Source organism: Heterocephalus glaber, unplaced genomic scaffold, assembly GCF_053883595.1.
Source record: "Heterocephalus glaber isolate CG9 unplaced genomic scaffold, H.glaber_assembly_v1.0 deba00001687, whole genome shotgun sequence".
Classification (NCBI taxonomy): Eukaryota; Metazoa; Chordata; class Mammalia; order Rodentia; family Bathyergidae; genus Heterocephalus; species Heterocephalus glaber.
The window spans coordinates 10315167-10332139 of record NW_028258412.1 but is presented as its reverse complement, the minus strand read 5'-3'; the positions used below and the strand labels follow the sequence as shown (position 1 = coordinate 10332139).

Sequence of the window (16973 nt, the reverse complement as noted above, 5' to 3'; positions counted from 1 at the left end):
CTATCCCAATTGAGTCTTGGTATTCTCTCTTCACTCCTGATAAATGACTGAAGATACTAGGTATTAACTGCCTGGAATGGTGCCCAGGGACACCCATCAGGTCCTGGGATTGCATAGTCCAGCTGGTCACACAGTGGGTTCTGGGGGACAATAGGCTTCTGGAAGTGGCCAGGACTTTCACTGGGATCTCTCCAGCTCATTATACCCATGATTCGAAATCTCTAGCCTAAGCCGGGTGCGGTGGCATGCACCTGTAATCCCAGCACTCAAGATTGCCACAAATTCAAGGCCAGCCTGAACTACACAACAAGACCTTGTCTCAAAAACAAAACAGAAACAGAGAAACAAAATCTCTGACCTACCAGGCCTCACTTAGTAAGGAACAAATATGGCTTTCTCATGTTTATTTGTCAAAACTATATACCACACCATGCTTCTGGCCAGCTGAAATAGCCATATCACCACGATATAGTCATGTTATTCCAGACATAAACTCTCGGAAAACTTCAAAAGAGCCATGATTGCCTTTTTCTCCACTAGCTCTGAGGAGTTTGGTCAGCACCACAGAGCTGGGGATGTAGCTCTGTGGTAGAGCACTTGCCTAGCATGTGCAAGGGCCTGGGTTCAATTTCCAGCACTGCAAAACGAGATTCCCTGGCCTGGGACAAGCGCTTATCAACTGGCAAGACAATTGTCACTGCTTGAGCCCATTCCCAGGGTTGGGGTGGGGGCAGGGCCGAGACAGAATGGCCTTCAAGCTCTGCTCTGTCAAAGTGAACAGGGTGACAGGGAAGCCATTGGGGCCGCACGAAAGCCCAGCTCAGGGCTCACTGCCCAGTCACATGCTGTAACTTATAACCACCTAGGGAGCTTCAGAAACATGTCAGGGATCCAACACTAGTGATGCTGATTGAATGAGTCCAGGTGGGACATGGTCAGTGGCACTTCTTAACCCCCAGGTGAACTACAGTTAGGAAGGTAGAAAGATCACCAGAGCAAGCATGACACCACTGCAGCAGGTTTGGGAGTGTCTACGAGGACATGTCAATGTATTGGACACTTCTCTGGTCTGCAGGTAACATGCTTCAGGGTAGGGGGTCACTCAGGGTCTCCATCCTTAACCGCCACCCATGACTGCTGGGCTGTCAAGGCACTTTCAAGTGTGGCCCCATTCTGAACAGAATCCTAAAACCAACCCTTAGAAGTACATGGCCAGGTCATTCATACAGGGAAACAACCTTGGGAAGTTGTGGGGCTCAGGTCACAGAAGTAGGCGGGGGCGGTACTGGACTTTGAACCCAGCCCCCCCCTTTAGGATTACACACTTTAATCTGACTGACATGGATGAAGTAGGGAGACCATGAAAGAAACTTAGTTTTAGCTCTGCTTTATGGATAACCAGATGTAATTTCTCTAAAAAACACACTGAAGTTTTAAAAACTACATTTGTCAAAACAGCTCATGAAACCATTCCATGTGTAATCCAGGAAACACGCTATTTGCAGAATAGGAATTGAATCCAGACATTCCCACACTCTTCTGAAGGAACCATGGCCTCCTCCTCTTCCAAATCACCTGCTTCCCACGTCCCAACACCAGGGAGTAAAGAGAGGAATCTGTGTAACTGCCAGACCAGAAGTGGGCCCTGATGGCATCCAAGGCACACTGTGCTCTTGGAGCACCAGGTCTCAGGGAGGGGTTGTTCCTGGAGGGCATCAGTACCAGCACTCTGCTGAGTCACAGGTGTCAAATATCCTGTGGCCACAATAGGGCCAAACCTGTCCTCTTGTGATCAAGCCACTCACAGAATCCACTCTCATGCTAACCAGAGGGCTATGAGACCATGCCCAAGGGGGTCACCACCCTCACCAACCCCCAAATCAATCCTTTGAGACCCTCCTCTGCCCTGGTAATATGTTTTGGTTATCATCATCAATGCCCAACCCAGGCACAGAATTCCATTTTGCTTCTTTCATATCTACTTTTGAATTCATTTTCTTCAGCTGACTTGTACTACAGATGATGTGCTTTCTGTCTTCTGAAAGTGCCAATCTGCTGCCTTAAAGAGTATATCTAAATTTCCTTGGTTTTTCTCTACTTTCTGCCCCTTGACATATTCTTCTTCCAGACACTGAGAAAAGCAGGAACAGGGAAAAATAAAATCTCATCTGTAGGCTTAGGAGTCAAATGTAAGAATAAGAAAGCTGAAAGCCAGCTCTTTTTGTGGGCTCGCCACCCCCTTGGCCCTCTTCCCTTCCACCCAGGAGCATGTTGAGAGCTTGGTGCCACATGGGGCTTCCTGATAGCAAGGATGCTCAGGAGGACACTATGGGAGGTTGTCCACCCAGCAAAGTTATCAGGGAGGTAGGTGAGGTCTTAGAGACAAAGTTACACGGATATGGACTCCATCTGGCAAAGGCTTCCACGCTGTGGTGGGGCTTCCCATTCTAGAGCTTCTCCCCAGCATGGATCTTTTGATGCCGGATCAGGTGTGAGCTCCCTCGGAAGGACTTGCCACACAGATTACACACGTAGGGCTTCTCTCTGGTGTGGGTTTTATAATGCTCGATGAGAGCTGACCTGTGCCTGAAAGCCTTGCCACACTCGCAGCCATAGGGCTTCTTGCCAGTGTGGATCCGCTGGTGCTGAATCAGCGCAGAGCTGTGACAGAAGGCTTTGCCACACTGACAGCACTCATAGGGCTTCTCCCCAGTGTGGATCCGCTGGTGCTCAATAAGAGAGGAGCTCTGGCTGAAGGCCTTCCCACACTTATGGCACTTGTAGGGTTTTTCACCAGTGTGAGTCTTCCGATGTTCAATGAGGTTGGAGCTCTGGCTGAAGGCCTTTCCGCATTCTTCACATTTGTAAGGTTTCTTCCCTGTGTGAATTCGCTGGTGCCGGATGAGGTGGGACCGATGACAAAAGGCTTTTCCACAGAGATCACATTCGTGGGGTTTCTTTAGGGTGTGGATTTTCCGATGCTGGCTCAGGCCTGAACTCTGGTTGAAGGATTTCCCACATTCCTTACACTGATAAGGTCTCTCTCCTGTGTGAATTCGCTCATGTTTTCGGAGGCTGGAGCTCCGGCTGAAATCTTTCCCACATTCCCTGCATTCATAGGGCCTCTTCCCAGTGTGGATTTTCTGGTGTTGCGAGAGGGCTGAGCTCTGGCGGAAGGCTTTCCCACACTCCCGGCACTCATACGGCTTCTCCCCAGTGTGGATGATCTGGTGGCGGAGAAGATGAGAGCTCTGGCTGAAGGCCTTGCCACACTCACAGCACTCGTAGGGCTTCTCCCCAGTATGGATGACCAGGTGTCGCAGAAGGTGTGAGCTCTGGCTGAAGGCCTTCCCACACTCTCGACATGCATAGGGCTTGGCTGGCTGTGGGGTTCTGTGAGGTGCATTAGGTCCCAAGTGGCCCCTGGCCACTTCTTCATGAGCTTGTGGACTGGACTCTTCACCATGGATGATCTGACACACACTGATGTCAGGTTTCTTGAGAAATGCTTGGCCAAATATCTCTTCATCCTGGGGTCTGACTCCTGGGAGGATACTCTGAGGGTGAACAGGGCTTGAACAGAGACTGAAATTCCCCTCGTAATCATCACATTCCAAGTCTTGCTCCCCAAGAGGGATCTCCTTGTAAATTACAGCCATTTGTTCCAAACCTTTTTCCTGAAGAAAAGGATCTCCCAGGTCTTCCCCTTGGAAAAGGTCTTGTCGTGTCTCTAACCTGTCCTCAAATACAAAGGTCTCTCTAAACTTTGTTGCTGGAGAAACCTCCATTGTGAATCTCAATCCCAATGACTGTATGTCTTTAAAAACACTCTTCTTTGAGCTGCATTCACTGTTCTCATAATCTGAAAAAATAAGGGATGTTGTCAAGTCAGTAACACAAGGATCTCATACATACCTCCTTCCCATGTTAGAATCTATGGCGGAAAAGAACAAATGAGCTGGGTGTGGTGGCACATGCCTACAACTCCAGCAGTGTGGGAGGCTGAGGCAGGAGGACTGCAAGTTCAACCCCAGCCTGGGCAACTTAGCTATTTAACAAGACCCTGTCTCAAAAAATAAAAACACCTGGGGGTTTTTAGTGCAAAGCCCCTGGGTTTAATTCCCAGTACTGCACAAAAGGAAAGAAAGAAAGAGAGAGAGAGAGAGAGAGAGAGAGAGAGAGAGAGAAAGCAAGCCAAAAGAGTACAATATAAGACAGTCTTGGCCTTGAGATGAAACGAAATGAATTAGAGTTGAATTTCATTTACCAGAGACAACTGGAAGACAGATAGACAAGCAAAATCAGGTGCCACATCAGGGTATCTAGACTTTAGTGTGAGTATTCACAAAGGGGGCTAAACAGGAAGTGGAGCCATTATGGAAAAGGGGGCAAGCCTCTGGTGACTGGATGATGCTGGTGGTGGGATTTTGGGAAAAGACAAAGAGTACAGCAGCACCACTAACAGCAGGTAACCCAGCCAGAACGCTAGAAGTCAGCCTAGACTCTCTCATCCTTACCCAACTCAGCCTGTCCTGTCCACTTCCTGAAACCACATGCAAGGCACCTCTACCCTTTATCCTCACTGCCACTGTCCAGCTTAGGCCTCAGGGCAACTCCCCAGGATTTTTTCAAAACTCACCTCTTAACTGGCCGCCTACCTCCAGCTGCTACCTGTCCATGCTCTACACTGAGACAAAAGTCAAATACCCAAACGCTAGTTTGATCTCATAATTTTCCTTCTTGCAACCGCTCAAATCCTTCACATGGTCCTTCATACCCAACCCCTCCAGCCTTGTCTCCTGCCTCTCTCCCCTACACACTAATCTTCTAGCTCAACAATTCATTTGTACTGCTTCTGTCTTCTAAAAGGTCCTTCCCCTGCCCTCAGACTGCATCTGCTCATCTTTCCACACTCGGTCAAAATGTCCCTTAGTCCCTACACACTCAGACTCTTGGCCATCTTGGTGAGCTGAGGTATTGAGTGTACCCTGTCACAGCACTCACCACCCTGCATATTTATAAGACTGTCCCCAACATTAGTTTCCCAGCTCCCTAAGAGCAAGTACTGTGCTTCTTCAACTGTGAAATTCCCAGTCCCCAGCACAACAGCACAATCTCAGTGCACACAGTTGTTGAATAAATGATCAAAGGGAGGAAAAGCCATTTGTTTTTGCGCTACAACTATCACACTTTTTTTCTCGTCAAATAATCAAATAATTGTTTAGGAGATATAAATAAATGAAGCAGCACTGTTCCAGGGGAAAGGGTGTGTTTTAACAGGGACAAGGAAAGATACTAGAACACCCCATTCAGCCCTCCACTCTACTATAGTGGTCACTGAGGAAGCCCAACAGAGCCCATTCAGAAACTTCTGTGCTAGAGAGATAAAGGGGAAGTCCCAAGCGATGTGATAGTAATAACAACTATTCTTGTTTATAAGTACCTACTACGTGCTAGAGAGCACTAGAACTTCATATGCATATCTCATTTATTTATTTTAGGGGGTGGGGATAGGGTCTTCCTGTTTAGTTCTGGCTGGCCTTGAACTCACTATGTAGCCCAGGCTGGCCTTCAACTTGCGGTGATACTCCTGCCTCAGCCTCCGGAGTGCTGGCATTACAGGTGTGTGCCACCATGCCCGGCTCAGCCTATGCTTTTCAACCTCAAGTCCAATAACCTTCCATTTTCACCCAGGTTCTCTTCTAGTACCACCTCTTCTCTGTCTGGTTTACACTCTCTCTCTCCTTAGTAGGTCCAACTACGGGTGTCTCTTCAACTCTCCCACCAGCATCATGCTGCTCACCTACTTGTCCTGTGGCAACTTGTTGCTGATTCCCAACCCTCTCTGCCAGTTCCTCCTAAGATGTTAAATGATGGCCAGCAAAATCGTACACCTATGCACAGAATCATGACATATTTCAAGTTTCCAATTTCAGCTAGGACCTTAGCATGCAGTGCTGGCATTCAATGACCTCCTTATTGCCAAATCCCCATCTTCTTGGTCCTCACCTTCCCACCCCATCTGACACTGCTCACCAATAGCTCCTTCTCCAAAAGCAGCTTTTCAGAAATTGCAAATTGGCAGGCTGGGGATCCTGCCACATAGACATGTTTGATTTGGCTCTCAAAGAATTAGGCTTTTCCTTAGTGCCAATACTCAAAACTCAGTAGGTTTCCGGCATTGTTTTAAAAAACTGGAACTTTTTCAATAATCCACGTTGCCTACCTGGATGCCTGCAAGTTTTGAGATTCCCCCTACCGCTTCCCCACCTGCCCCTACTTTATTCCCTTGGTTTCTGAAAGTTTTCTTCTCAATCTCCATCCCTTCTGATCACTCCTTGGTATGTGTGGATTGCAAATCTTCCTTCACCTACCTGTTAAATCCGGGTATTTCCCACGTTCTCCTCTTACAGATTTTCCATTCCCAATAAGTAGTAGCCCCTACACTCTGAAGCCCCATTACGGATAAAAAGTTGGCAATAATTTAATCTGTTCCTAAGACGTGTTAAATGTTTTTGGATGAAAAATCAACAGGTCTGGAAACCCATGCTTCCTATCTCTCTCGGAGCCTTCCCCAGCTCTTCTTTTTTTTTCTTTTTGGTGCCGGGGATCGAACTCGGGTTCTTGAGCTTGCAAGGCAGGCGGCGGAACCACTGAGCTAAATTCCCGCCCCCCCCCCCCGCTCTTCTTGCATTCGTCACCCCTCCTCCAGGGTGCCACCAGGGCGCGGGCACCAGGCAAACCCTCAGTGTGGTCAGGGTCTCCGGGCTGAAAACGCGCGAGTAGCTGCAGACCCGTACACGTTGCCCAGATGGCGACGCAACGCCCCTACAGGCTTCCCATCGATTGAGAACACCCCTACGAGGGGCTACCAGAGGGACAAATGGTCAGGCGGCCTCAAGTCACACTGGCGAAAGTGCTGCCACTCACCTGAGCCGAGGCGGGGCGGTGCACCTGGGCTGGGGCGGGGCCGCGGGCGGGCGGGGCGGGGCCGCACCTGAGCCGCTCCAACCCGCGGCCGTCGCGGCCTCGCTCTTCGTCTGCAGCTGACGCGAAGCCCGCTGCCGCCAGCGTGCCTGGAGTCCCGCCCCCGGCCCGAGGGCACTTCCGGGACCGCTCTAGGCCGCGCGGAGGTCCCGGGATCTCGGTGGTCCTACCGCGTCAGGCCGGAGGGCTCCTAATCTTCCCAGATCCTCGGGGCAAAGGGACCCGGATCAGAAAAGTCTCTGTTGTAAAAGGATTGAGGAAGGAGCTGGGCCGCTATTGAGTGGAGTGCAAAAGAAAAACAGAGGCCAGGAAAGACGGGCCTGTCTAGACCACAGGCACCTGCTGCCACTTCCTGGGGGCTAAGTATGAGACAGCAGCCGCCTGGGAGTTTGGGGTTTTCAGAAGAAGGGGAAGGGATTCCCATAGTTCTCGACCCAGAGGCCCTGTTCGTATTCTCCCTCTTCCTAGGGTAACCCTGGTCCTTTCTCCCCAATCCACTCCCACAGAGACAATTCGGGAGGTGTGGCTGGGAGTGTAGGCAGGACCGTCCCAGGCCCCTGGAGCCTCTGATTTCTGTGCGTCTGGATATTAACCTCCACGCATGAGGCGCCTCTTAGGGGGCACCAGAAAGGAAAAGAGATGCGCTTGTTTTGTTTTTGTGATGCTGGGTGTGTATTCCAGGACCCCCTGCCCACTAGGCCAGTGCTCTGCCACTGGGCTACCCCCAAGCCCAGCATGGAAATGTTCCTGAATACACACATGACCCAGTTCCGAACACTCAGCTCTGCTTCTGCTGGCAAGGCTTGTCCTTTCATCCATGGCTCTGCCCCTTGGCCCATAGCAGCTCCGGTGTGGGCACACAGCCTGTGGGAAAAGCTTCCCCCAAGAGATAGCAATCTAATCACAGGAGACCAATAGAACACACTGTTCCTGGTGGGAAGGGAGGCTATCCAGGCATCTGCCCACCTGCCTTTGTCACCTTCATCCCTGGCCCTCAGGTGCCTCTCAGTTCCCTCCATGCCCATACCACCTATACACATCTGCTTCCCTGCTCCATCAGTGACCCATGGGGCCTTCTGCAGACTCCAGGTGGGAGCTAGGGGCTGCCCTTCCACAAGGCAACAGGCTTGGCTTTGTGGGGACCAGCCTCCCCAGATTGTCTAAGCATTGGACCACAATCAGCCACGCAGAACTGAGGACAATAGAGCTGGTTCCTTTTTCTCTCCCTCTAGTGCCTCAGGCACCGGAAGGCCAGGCCACCAGGCTGAGCCCCTGGGGGCCAAAGGCGAGGCTGGGCCACTCCCCAAGGGTCTCAGGTGCTTCCTCTTCAGCAACGATCCCGTACACACTCCCAGACAAACTACAGTCACTTTTTCAACCAGGAACTCATGGCCTTCATAATAATATTGAATTTTATTAATCCATTGTACAGTGAAAGGAAAGCAAGGATCAGAGAGAGGGCGGGGGGAGGTATCCAAGTTCAGGGGAAAAAATGAGAGGCAGACAGGAGACATGCATCCCACACCCCACCCCTAGGGATCAGAGCTATAGCCAACAGAGCAGTAATAATCTGCATCATCCTCAGGCTGCACTGGGCTGATGGTTAGGATACAAGCATTGTGGGCTACATCCTTGGCAGCTGAGAATCGGTCAGGAATGTCATCAGGCCGGTGGTAGTCCTCCTCAGAATGGTAGTAGAGGAGGTATCGGGGGGCACTACCTGCCCGCTGCTGGTACCAGGACACACCATAGTCTGCAATGCTGGCATGCTGGGGGATGAGTGTGCAGGAGAGTTGAGCCACTTGGCCTGGGAAGACCAGCAGTGCATCCGGCTGGGCCAGGGCTGGCTGGGAGACTGAGAGATACAGACCCACTGAGGCCAGACCTGGGTCCCTTCCCTCCTGCCCCTGCCTATGATGGCTTGGTCAAAGCACAAGGAGATGCCCACTGCCACAGCCCCGTGCCATGGGATTGGCATTAGAAGGGGCATAGGAAGCCTGGTTCCGTGTGACTCAGGTTATCCTCTCTAGGCCTCTATTTCCCTCTGTGAGTGAGGGTTTTGGAGTTAGTGATCCCTAAGTCACCATTAATGCCAGGTCCCCAAGAATCCATGTTCACATGAAAGCCTAGCACTCAGAACATAGGACTAATGCCGGGGTTCTCCTGCTGCCCATCTCCCTTTCTCTGCAGACACTTTTCCCCTCAGTTTCATGACTTACAAATCCTGTCTACAGGCTAACCATCCCCGGAATACTCTTGGGACTGTACCACCCAAGCCTCAGCCTCAGGCCACTGGCCACTGGGGACTTTCTCTGGGGTTAAATTGCCCTTGAGGGCCTGTGGGGTAGGGACAGGCCAGTTTTCCCTGTGAAAAATCAAGGTGTTAAGCTCTGTTCTCCTTAGATACCCCAAAGGGTTAGAGTCTGAAGGGACCTTACTGATCTCATTATTAACAAATGAGGAAACCAAGGCCCACGCAGGAAGTGACTTGCCCTAGGTCAGGGCAGAACTGCCTGGAGCCAGGTGTCCCTCTAGCTAAGTGCTTCACCTAGGACTCTCTTGTTGGCCTCCGTTGATTTGCTGCTTTGCAGGGAACTTCTCAGGTCAGTGCCATCCCCACTCCACCCCTAGGTGAGCCAAGCCATGGGAGGGCTCACCTGCCAGGAAGGCTTCCACCAGCAAGAGGACCAGGCACAGGGGACAGGCCATGACCAGAGGCAGAGAGGCAGGCAGGGAGATGTTGGGCTAGGCTGTGCTCCAGGTGCTTAGGAGCACAGGACTGGGGAGGCTGCTGGACCACAAAAAGGCATGCAAATTAACCCACTGACTGAGGAAGGAGAGGTGTGGCTAGGGCCAACAGCCTAGCCCTATCTTCCCAAATGTCAAGGTCCTGGTACACAAGACTGTGGGACATCAGAAACCTGGAAGTCCTCAAGTGCAAGTACAGCAGGAGGTTGAAATCTGCTATTTTTTTTTTAGCACTGGGGATCAACCCAGAGTCTCCAGCATGCCAGGCAAATGCTATAGCACTGAGCTACATCCCCAGCCCAAGAATTTACTTGTTTTATTGAGGTACAAGGGGAATATGGGAAAGTACACAAACCTTAAGCAAATAGATCAGTGATTTTATATATAACACACATGTTCACTCCACACACAGAGCACTATAATCTGCATCTGGATCCAGATGTAGAACATTTCCAGCCAGGCATGGGGGCACACATACTCTGAGAGGCTGAGGCAAGAGGATTACAAGTTTGAGCCCAACATGAGCAACTTAATGACTTAGTGAGACACTATCTCAAAATAAAAAATCAAAAAGGGCTGAGGATATAGCTCAGTTCATTCCCAGTACTGCCCTCCAAAAAGAGAAAAAATCGAAGATGAAGATTTCCAGGTCTCCAGAGGATCCCCTACCTCACTGTTCTAGAGTAATACTCTCTACCCCTGCTATAATTTGAATCTAGAATGTCCCTCAAAGGTCTGTGTATTAAAGACTTGGTCCCTAGTCCAAAAGCAAAAGGGCCAATTGAGCATGGACTGAAACCTTCAAAAGGTGAGCTCAAATAAACCTTAATTATCTCAGGTATTTGTTATAGTGATGGAAATCTGACTAATGTAATGCCCAAGGAAACCATCATTCTGACTTCTATCACCTCACATTAATTTTGCCTGCTCTAGAATTTCTACTATAAATAGAATGATAGTGTGTTATATGTTTGTGAGGGTCTGTGCCTGCTTCTTTTGTCCAACGTTATGAGTCATCCATGTGCAGGCAACAATATGTAATTCTAATAGCTGTGTGTAATCCGTTTTCTGACTACACTACTCTCCTGTTATTAGACATCTGAGAGCTTTCCACTTTCTGGCCAAGACCAGTGAAACTGCTGTGAACATTCCTGTCAGTGTCTTCTGGTGTACCTGTGTTTTCATTTTTGTTGGAGGAACACACAGGAGTGGAACTGCCAGGAGGTAGGGAATGTGTACATTTAGATTTAGGAGACACTGCCAAGGTTCCAGCTGTAGTGATATTAAATCCTCACCAGCCTTGACACTGTCGGTCTTTTTCATTTGCCAGGTAGAGACAAGTTGAGGTGGCTTACACCTTGGGTTTGAATCCCATCTCCTTAGGTGCATAACTTGAGCCAAATTACTTCTCTAGGTGCCTTAGTTTCCTCATCTGGAAAATAAAGATTAGCTGCTGGGTGTGGTGGCACACACCTGTAATCCCAGCACTCGGGAGGCTGAGGCATGAGGATTGCTGCCAGTTTGAGGCCAGCCTGGGCTACATAGTGAGTTCAAGGCCAATCTGAATTACATAATGAGATCCTGTCTCAAAAAACCAAAACAAAGGCCAGGGATTTAGCTCAGTGGTGCCGCCACCTGCTTCACAAGTACAAGGTCCCGAGTTTGATCTCCAGTACCAAAAAAAAAAAAAAAAAAAGATTAGTACATTGGTAGCTAGGGGGTAGTGAAGACCCAAAGAGAGGATGTTGTCTTAGTCTCTGGTTACTAAGACACAATATGTGAAACTCGTGACTTTAAGGAGAGGTTTATTTTGGCTTACATTTTCAGTCCATGGTTGACTGACTCCTAGGCAAAAATGTATGCTGGAAGGGTGTGGGTGGAGGACAGCTTCTTGTCCTATGGCAGCCAGGAAGCAGAGAGCAAAGGGAGGAGCTGGGGAGAGAAACCCTTCTGGGTCATTTCCCCAGGGCTGGGCACACTGCATTTATTAAGTGCTGTAGTTTGGATATGAAATGTCCCTCAAAAATCCCATGTGTTAAAGGTTTGGTCCTCAACTTGGCATCGTTGGGATATTCTGGAACCTTTAAGAGATGAGGCCTAGTAAGAGGCCTCAGGTCACTGGGGACATGGCCTCAAATAATTTACTGGGAATTCATCCACTTTCTACCTCTTTGTTTCCCAGTTGCCAGGAGGTGATCAACTTCTCTGCCATATGCTCCTGCCATGATATGTGGCCTCACAACGGGATTAACAGCAGTGGGGCCAACTGACCATGGACTGAAGCCTCCAAAACTATGAGCCAAATAAACTTTTCCTCTTTTTTCAGTTGATTATCTCAGATATTTGTCACTGTAATGGAAAGCTGACTAACACAATAAGTGTGTCTTTTATTTTCTATATTCCAGTGCTAATCTTGGAGGGGCCTTGTTAACCCTGGAGGAACTGACACCACCCCCAAGGTTATCTTATCTCTAGAAATATAAAACTGCTATGTATTTTTCAAATGCAAACCTACCAATCCTAAGCCCACACCCACCAACCCCTCCATTATTGGACTCTCAAACTCCACCTGTTGATCACCTAGGGCCAGTTGCCATTGTATTGGAAACGACCCCTATGCTCCAGAGTCCACTGAAGTTATTCAAACTGGCCATTTCTAAACCTGCCTATCCTGCCTTGCCCACTCCTTTCTGCAGAAACCCCAAAGAAGGTCCCTCCTCACACTTCCTCTCTCTCCCTCTGCCCCCTGACCAATGGTAGTGCTTCCTGGTGTAAAACCCATGGCTTAGGGACCTCCTCCTCTTGGGAACAGAGTAACACAATCTTGTCAAGAGCACTGGTCTCTTGATCTGTTGACCTCACCATCCCTGAAAAAAACAATAAAACCAACCAAAACAATATACTCTCATTTGTCCCCTAGTGCAGTCTAGACATCTAATAGGCTGCTGGCACCATGAAGATGTGGACTTCAGAGCATATGACTTTTTTTCTTTTTGGTACTGGGGATTGAACTCAGGACCTTGCACTTGCGAGGCAGGCACGGTGCCACTGAGCTAAATCCCTGGCCCAATATGTCTTTTTTTTTTTTTTTTTGAGACACAGTCTTGTTGTGTAGTTGAGGCTAACCTTGAACTCACTATGTAGGCCTCAAACTCATGGCAATCCTCCTGCTTCAGCCTCCCAAGTTCTGAGATTACAGGTGTGTGCCACCATGCCTTGCCTAGAGTATATGTCTTTGACAACCCATGGGACACTTTTAAAGCAGCTGTGACACAGAGATACACACACTCTCATAACCCGGGTATGGGTGGAGTTGATTGCTGGACAGGCATAGACCCCTCTGGAAACCTGCACAGGCACACGCTTTTCAGCATGGAGTGGGTGCTGCCTTCCATTGCAAAGTCTATTATTGGTGCAGGAAGAACCAAAACATGTGCAAGAACGTTCTGTAGTGGATCCTGTAGAGAAAACAATGGAACCTAAATCCAATATTTCATTTACAAATATGGTTTCTGTAGATGAGAGATTTACATTCAAACCACATCTTCAGGACCCAGAAAAAAAGCAAAACATTTTGAAACAGGAAGCCATATTCACAGTGAAAGGAGTCCGCCACATTGTTACCTTGAAGGACTGATGGCAACCATGATGTCACGAAGAGCTGATAAAGGCTGAGAGGCGGTGGAATGGGTAACGCAGAAATTAAATGCTGAGTTTGAAGAATCAATAGGTTTGGCAGGAGAAAGCATAAGGACATGGATGGTGGCAGCAGCGTTTGTAAAGAAATGATACAGGAATTTGTTATGCAACATCAGGTCCCCCATGTCTCTCCTAGCAGACGATATATTTATTTGTTATTTTAAAAATACAACAAGGGCTGGGGATTTACCTCAGTGGTTCCGCCACCTGCCTCGCAAGCGCAAGGACCCGAGTTCAATCCCTAGTACCAAAAAACAACAACAACATTTCAGGTAGAATTTTTTTAATAAGCTGGAGTAAGGCTATATGACTGTCTTCAAAACAAAAAGATACAGGGGTTCTAAATTACAGGGATCATTTAGTGTTAGGATGGCTTGAAATGATTAATAGTGAGGGTTCCAGTATTTTTGTGGAAATATATATGTGCTGCCGAAGCGAGCACAATGTGGAAATATAACAATACAGGAGAAAATATAACTCCCAACCTGCTAGATGTCAGAAATGCAGAGTTTGTGTCCCTTAAAATAAAAAAATGAATCTAAGAAACAACAGAGGTTAAGAGTAGAAAAGATTTATTGAGCAATAGCTCCTGAGAGACAGGAGGGGACTCGAAAGTGGGTTGCCACCGAGGTCACTTCTCTAAGAATGCTTTACAGAGCAGAATCATGAGGTGGGTACAAAACCATGAGGTGAGTACAATGTGACTCAAACTATAATCAACCAATAAGATTACAAGTATAGCCAGTTAGCTAACATTGATCCAAAAGGAAAGTGGATCACATAGCAAGGGTATATGGAAAGAACAAGGACATTTTTGGGAAGGGATGAGTCCGGATGCTCATCCAACTGGGTGACTGATGTCTAGCTGTACTTCCTGGCCCAGATCAGGTGCTACTAATTATACTGCTTATCCCTTGGCGTGGCATGTAAGCCTGGTCATTGCATCTTTATCTTGAGGCCTCACCTTTGACAAATGCGCCTCTAGCTACAGTTGTGATGTGTTCTCATCTTTTCCACTGGGTCCCTTGAGGGCCTGACCCTGTCTGCCTAGAATATTTCTATCTAACTTAGCTGCCTATAATATAATGATTTTTTTAAAGTATTTAGAAGAAATTAGTACTGACCCGGAGACTTCTTAAAGTAAAATGTTTAAACGTTTTGGACATTGGAACCCTACTTAGCTTTGGACCAACTCCAGAACAAAGCAGACCCACTGCTGAAATATACACAGTGGCGTTGATGCTATAAATTAGAACAGTGTGTATGAGGGAACTCACTTTACTTTTTTTTTTTTTTGGTGCCGGGGATCAAACTTGGGTCCTTACGCTTGCGAGGCAAGTGGAGGAACCACTGAGCTAAATCCCCAGCCCAGGGAACTCACTTTAAAAGGAGAAATTGTATAGTTGTTTTTGTTTTGTTTTGTTTTGTTTTTGGTACCAGGGATTGAACTTGGGTCCTTCTGCTTGCGAGGCAGGTGGTGGAATCACTGAGCTAAGTCCCCAGTCCGAAATTGTATAGTTGTAAAAGACATTACTTTGTATAAAATAACTTGCTCTGCTAAAAAAACCAGTGTTATAGCAGCACAGTTTATAATAGTTAAATCTTGGAAACAGCTCAAATGTCCATCAACTGATGAATGGATAAAGAAAATGCTTTTTTTTTTACACAATGGAATACTACTCTGCCATAAAGAAGGATGAGCTTGACACATTTATAACTAAATGGATGTACCTTGAGACCATACTCTTAAGTGAAATAAATTGGACACACTTGTTTAAATACTGAGTTGTTTCTCTGGTGTGAGAAATTGAAAGTAGAAATAAGGACTAAAATGTATAATAGATGTTGGGAAATGAGAAGGGGAACAAGGGAGGAAGGAGGCAGAAAGGAAGGGACAAGAAAAAATAGACAAGAAATGATGGCAAGAGCTGATGAGGGGGTGGGAGTGTAGCTTAATGGTAAAGCACTTGCTTAGCATGCTTGTGGCTCTGGGTTCAAGCCCCAGTACTCGAAAAAGAGTTGATGGTAGTGAAAACTAACAAAAAAAGTGCTTAAGGCACACTGTCGATCCAGGAGATAGCAAGACAATGCAAAATGATGACACACTGGCAAACACATTGGCAGTGTCTTATAAAACTAAACATACACTGTTGACCTGGCAATCCCTAGAGAAATTAAAACCTCTGCTTCCTGTAGGCAAACACCTATACAGGCTTTATTCATAATCTCCAGAAGCTAGACACAACCCAAAAGAATAGCAGGTGAATAGATTAACAAACTGCAGTACCTCCAGACAATGGGACACTTCAGCAATAAGGAGGGAAATATTTTCAATACACATAATGTGAAATGCATCATGCTAAATGAAAGAAGCCAGACACAACAGGCCCCATATTGTGTGGTTCCATTTATATGACATTCTGGAAAAGGCATGGACAGAAAAAAGAGCAGTGGACACCACTGACTAGAGTTGACTATGTCAGCCTAAATAACAATTCAAGAGAGATTTCTAAAGATTAATTAAATTTATTTGGGGATAGAGTAACATTGCAATGGGAATACACTTACACATAGTCAACTATCAGTGTATTCAAGGAGGTTGAGCCAAAGGGAGATTTCAAAAGGTGAAATGAATACCATAAAATATTTTGCAGCAATAATCCTTGGCTACAAGTGTCAATAACAAGAGTGGCGTCAGTCCAAGACTAAACACACAGTCGCTGGGCAGATGTCCTTGCAGAAGCATTTCTGTGTGAGGCTTTGGTGGCCTTTGTGTAAGATTGTGGTTCTGGTAGGCTTGTTGTGGATAGCTCTTATTATCAGACGTGCATGCAAGAGATTTTCCTTCTTTTGTGACCTCCCAGGTTTATTTATTTTGGAGAGAGTTGATTAGGACTTGAAAAAAGTGTCTCCATTTTGCTTCAACTACAATAGCACAAAGGAATTTTGGGGATGATGTAAGTGTTTTGTATTCTAACTGTGGTGGTTGGTGATCCAACAAAACTCAAAAACAAGCTAGGCATAGTGACACATGCCTGTAGTTGCAGCACTCTGGGAATCTGAGGCAGAAGGATCACAAGGTTTTTTTTGTTTTGTCTTTGGTACTGGGGATCGAACTCTGGACCTTGCGCTTTTGAGGCAGGTGGCAGAATCACTGAGCTAAATCCCTGGCCCAAGATCACAAGTTTGAGTCTTACCTGGGTACTTTATCAAGTCCCTGTCTCAAAATAAATAATTAAAATTAAAATTTAAAAAGGGCTGGAGATGTAGCTCAGTGAAAGGTAGGCTCAATCCCTAGTATCTCAAAAAACAAACCCTCAAAATACTGAAAAGAGTAAATTTTAATGTGTGTAAATTATACCTCAATAAACTTGACAAGAAAAGAAAAAGAAACAAGGATGGAAGAGTGGAAGGCTAGGAGAGAGGAGAAAGGCAGAGAGGGAAAGAAAGCCAGCACAGGGAGGTCCCTAGGTGGTAGAGAGCCTGCAGAGGTTGGTAGGGGCACAAACACAACCACCTCTTCCAGGCTGGGGACTCTG

At 47.3% G+C, this 16973-nt stretch overlaps 2 protein-coding genes and 1 pseudogene across 3 annotated transcripts; 1 reads left to right on the top strand and 2 right to left on the bottom strand.

Annotated features, from left to right (window-relative positions):
• Nucleotides 1–1371: 1371 nt before the first annotated feature.
• Znf70 (zinc finger protein 70) lies at nt 1372–7074 on the bottom strand. 2 transcript variants are annotated; one of them, XM_004843587.3, is made up of 2 exons: nt 6931–7074; nt 1372–3862 (listed from the first exon to the last, which is right to left on the bottom strand). In XM_004843587.3, the coding sequence occupies exon 2, from the start codon at nt 3786–3788 to the stop codon at nt 2448–2450; it is 1341 nt and encodes a 446-aa protein (XP_004843644.1). In that variant the 5' UTR covers nt 3789–3862; nt 6931–7074; the 3' UTR covers nt 1372–2447. The 2 variants fall into 2 exon arrangements, with proteins under 2 accessions (XP_004843644.1, XP_021112950.1); XM_021257291.2 differs by lacking the exon at nt 6931–7074 and adding an exon at nt 6375–6923.
• Nucleotides 7075–7958: 884 nt separating this feature from the next.
• Vpreb3 (V-set pre-B cell surrogate light chain 3) lies at nt 7959–10816 on the bottom strand. Its single transcript, XM_004843586.3, has 2 exons — nt 9645–10816; nt 7959–8842 (listed from the first exon to the last, which is right to left on the bottom strand). Exons 1-2 carry the CDS (start codon nt 9694–9696, stop codon nt 8520–8522), a joined length of 375 nt encoding a protein of 124 aa, XP_004843643.1. The 5' UTR covers nt 9697–10816; the 3' UTR covers nt 7959–8519.
• Nucleotides 10371–13524, top strand: LOC147821977 (PRELI domain containing protein 3B pseudogene; annotated as a pseudogene).
• The last annotated feature ends 3449 nt before the right edge of the window (nt 13525–16973 follow it).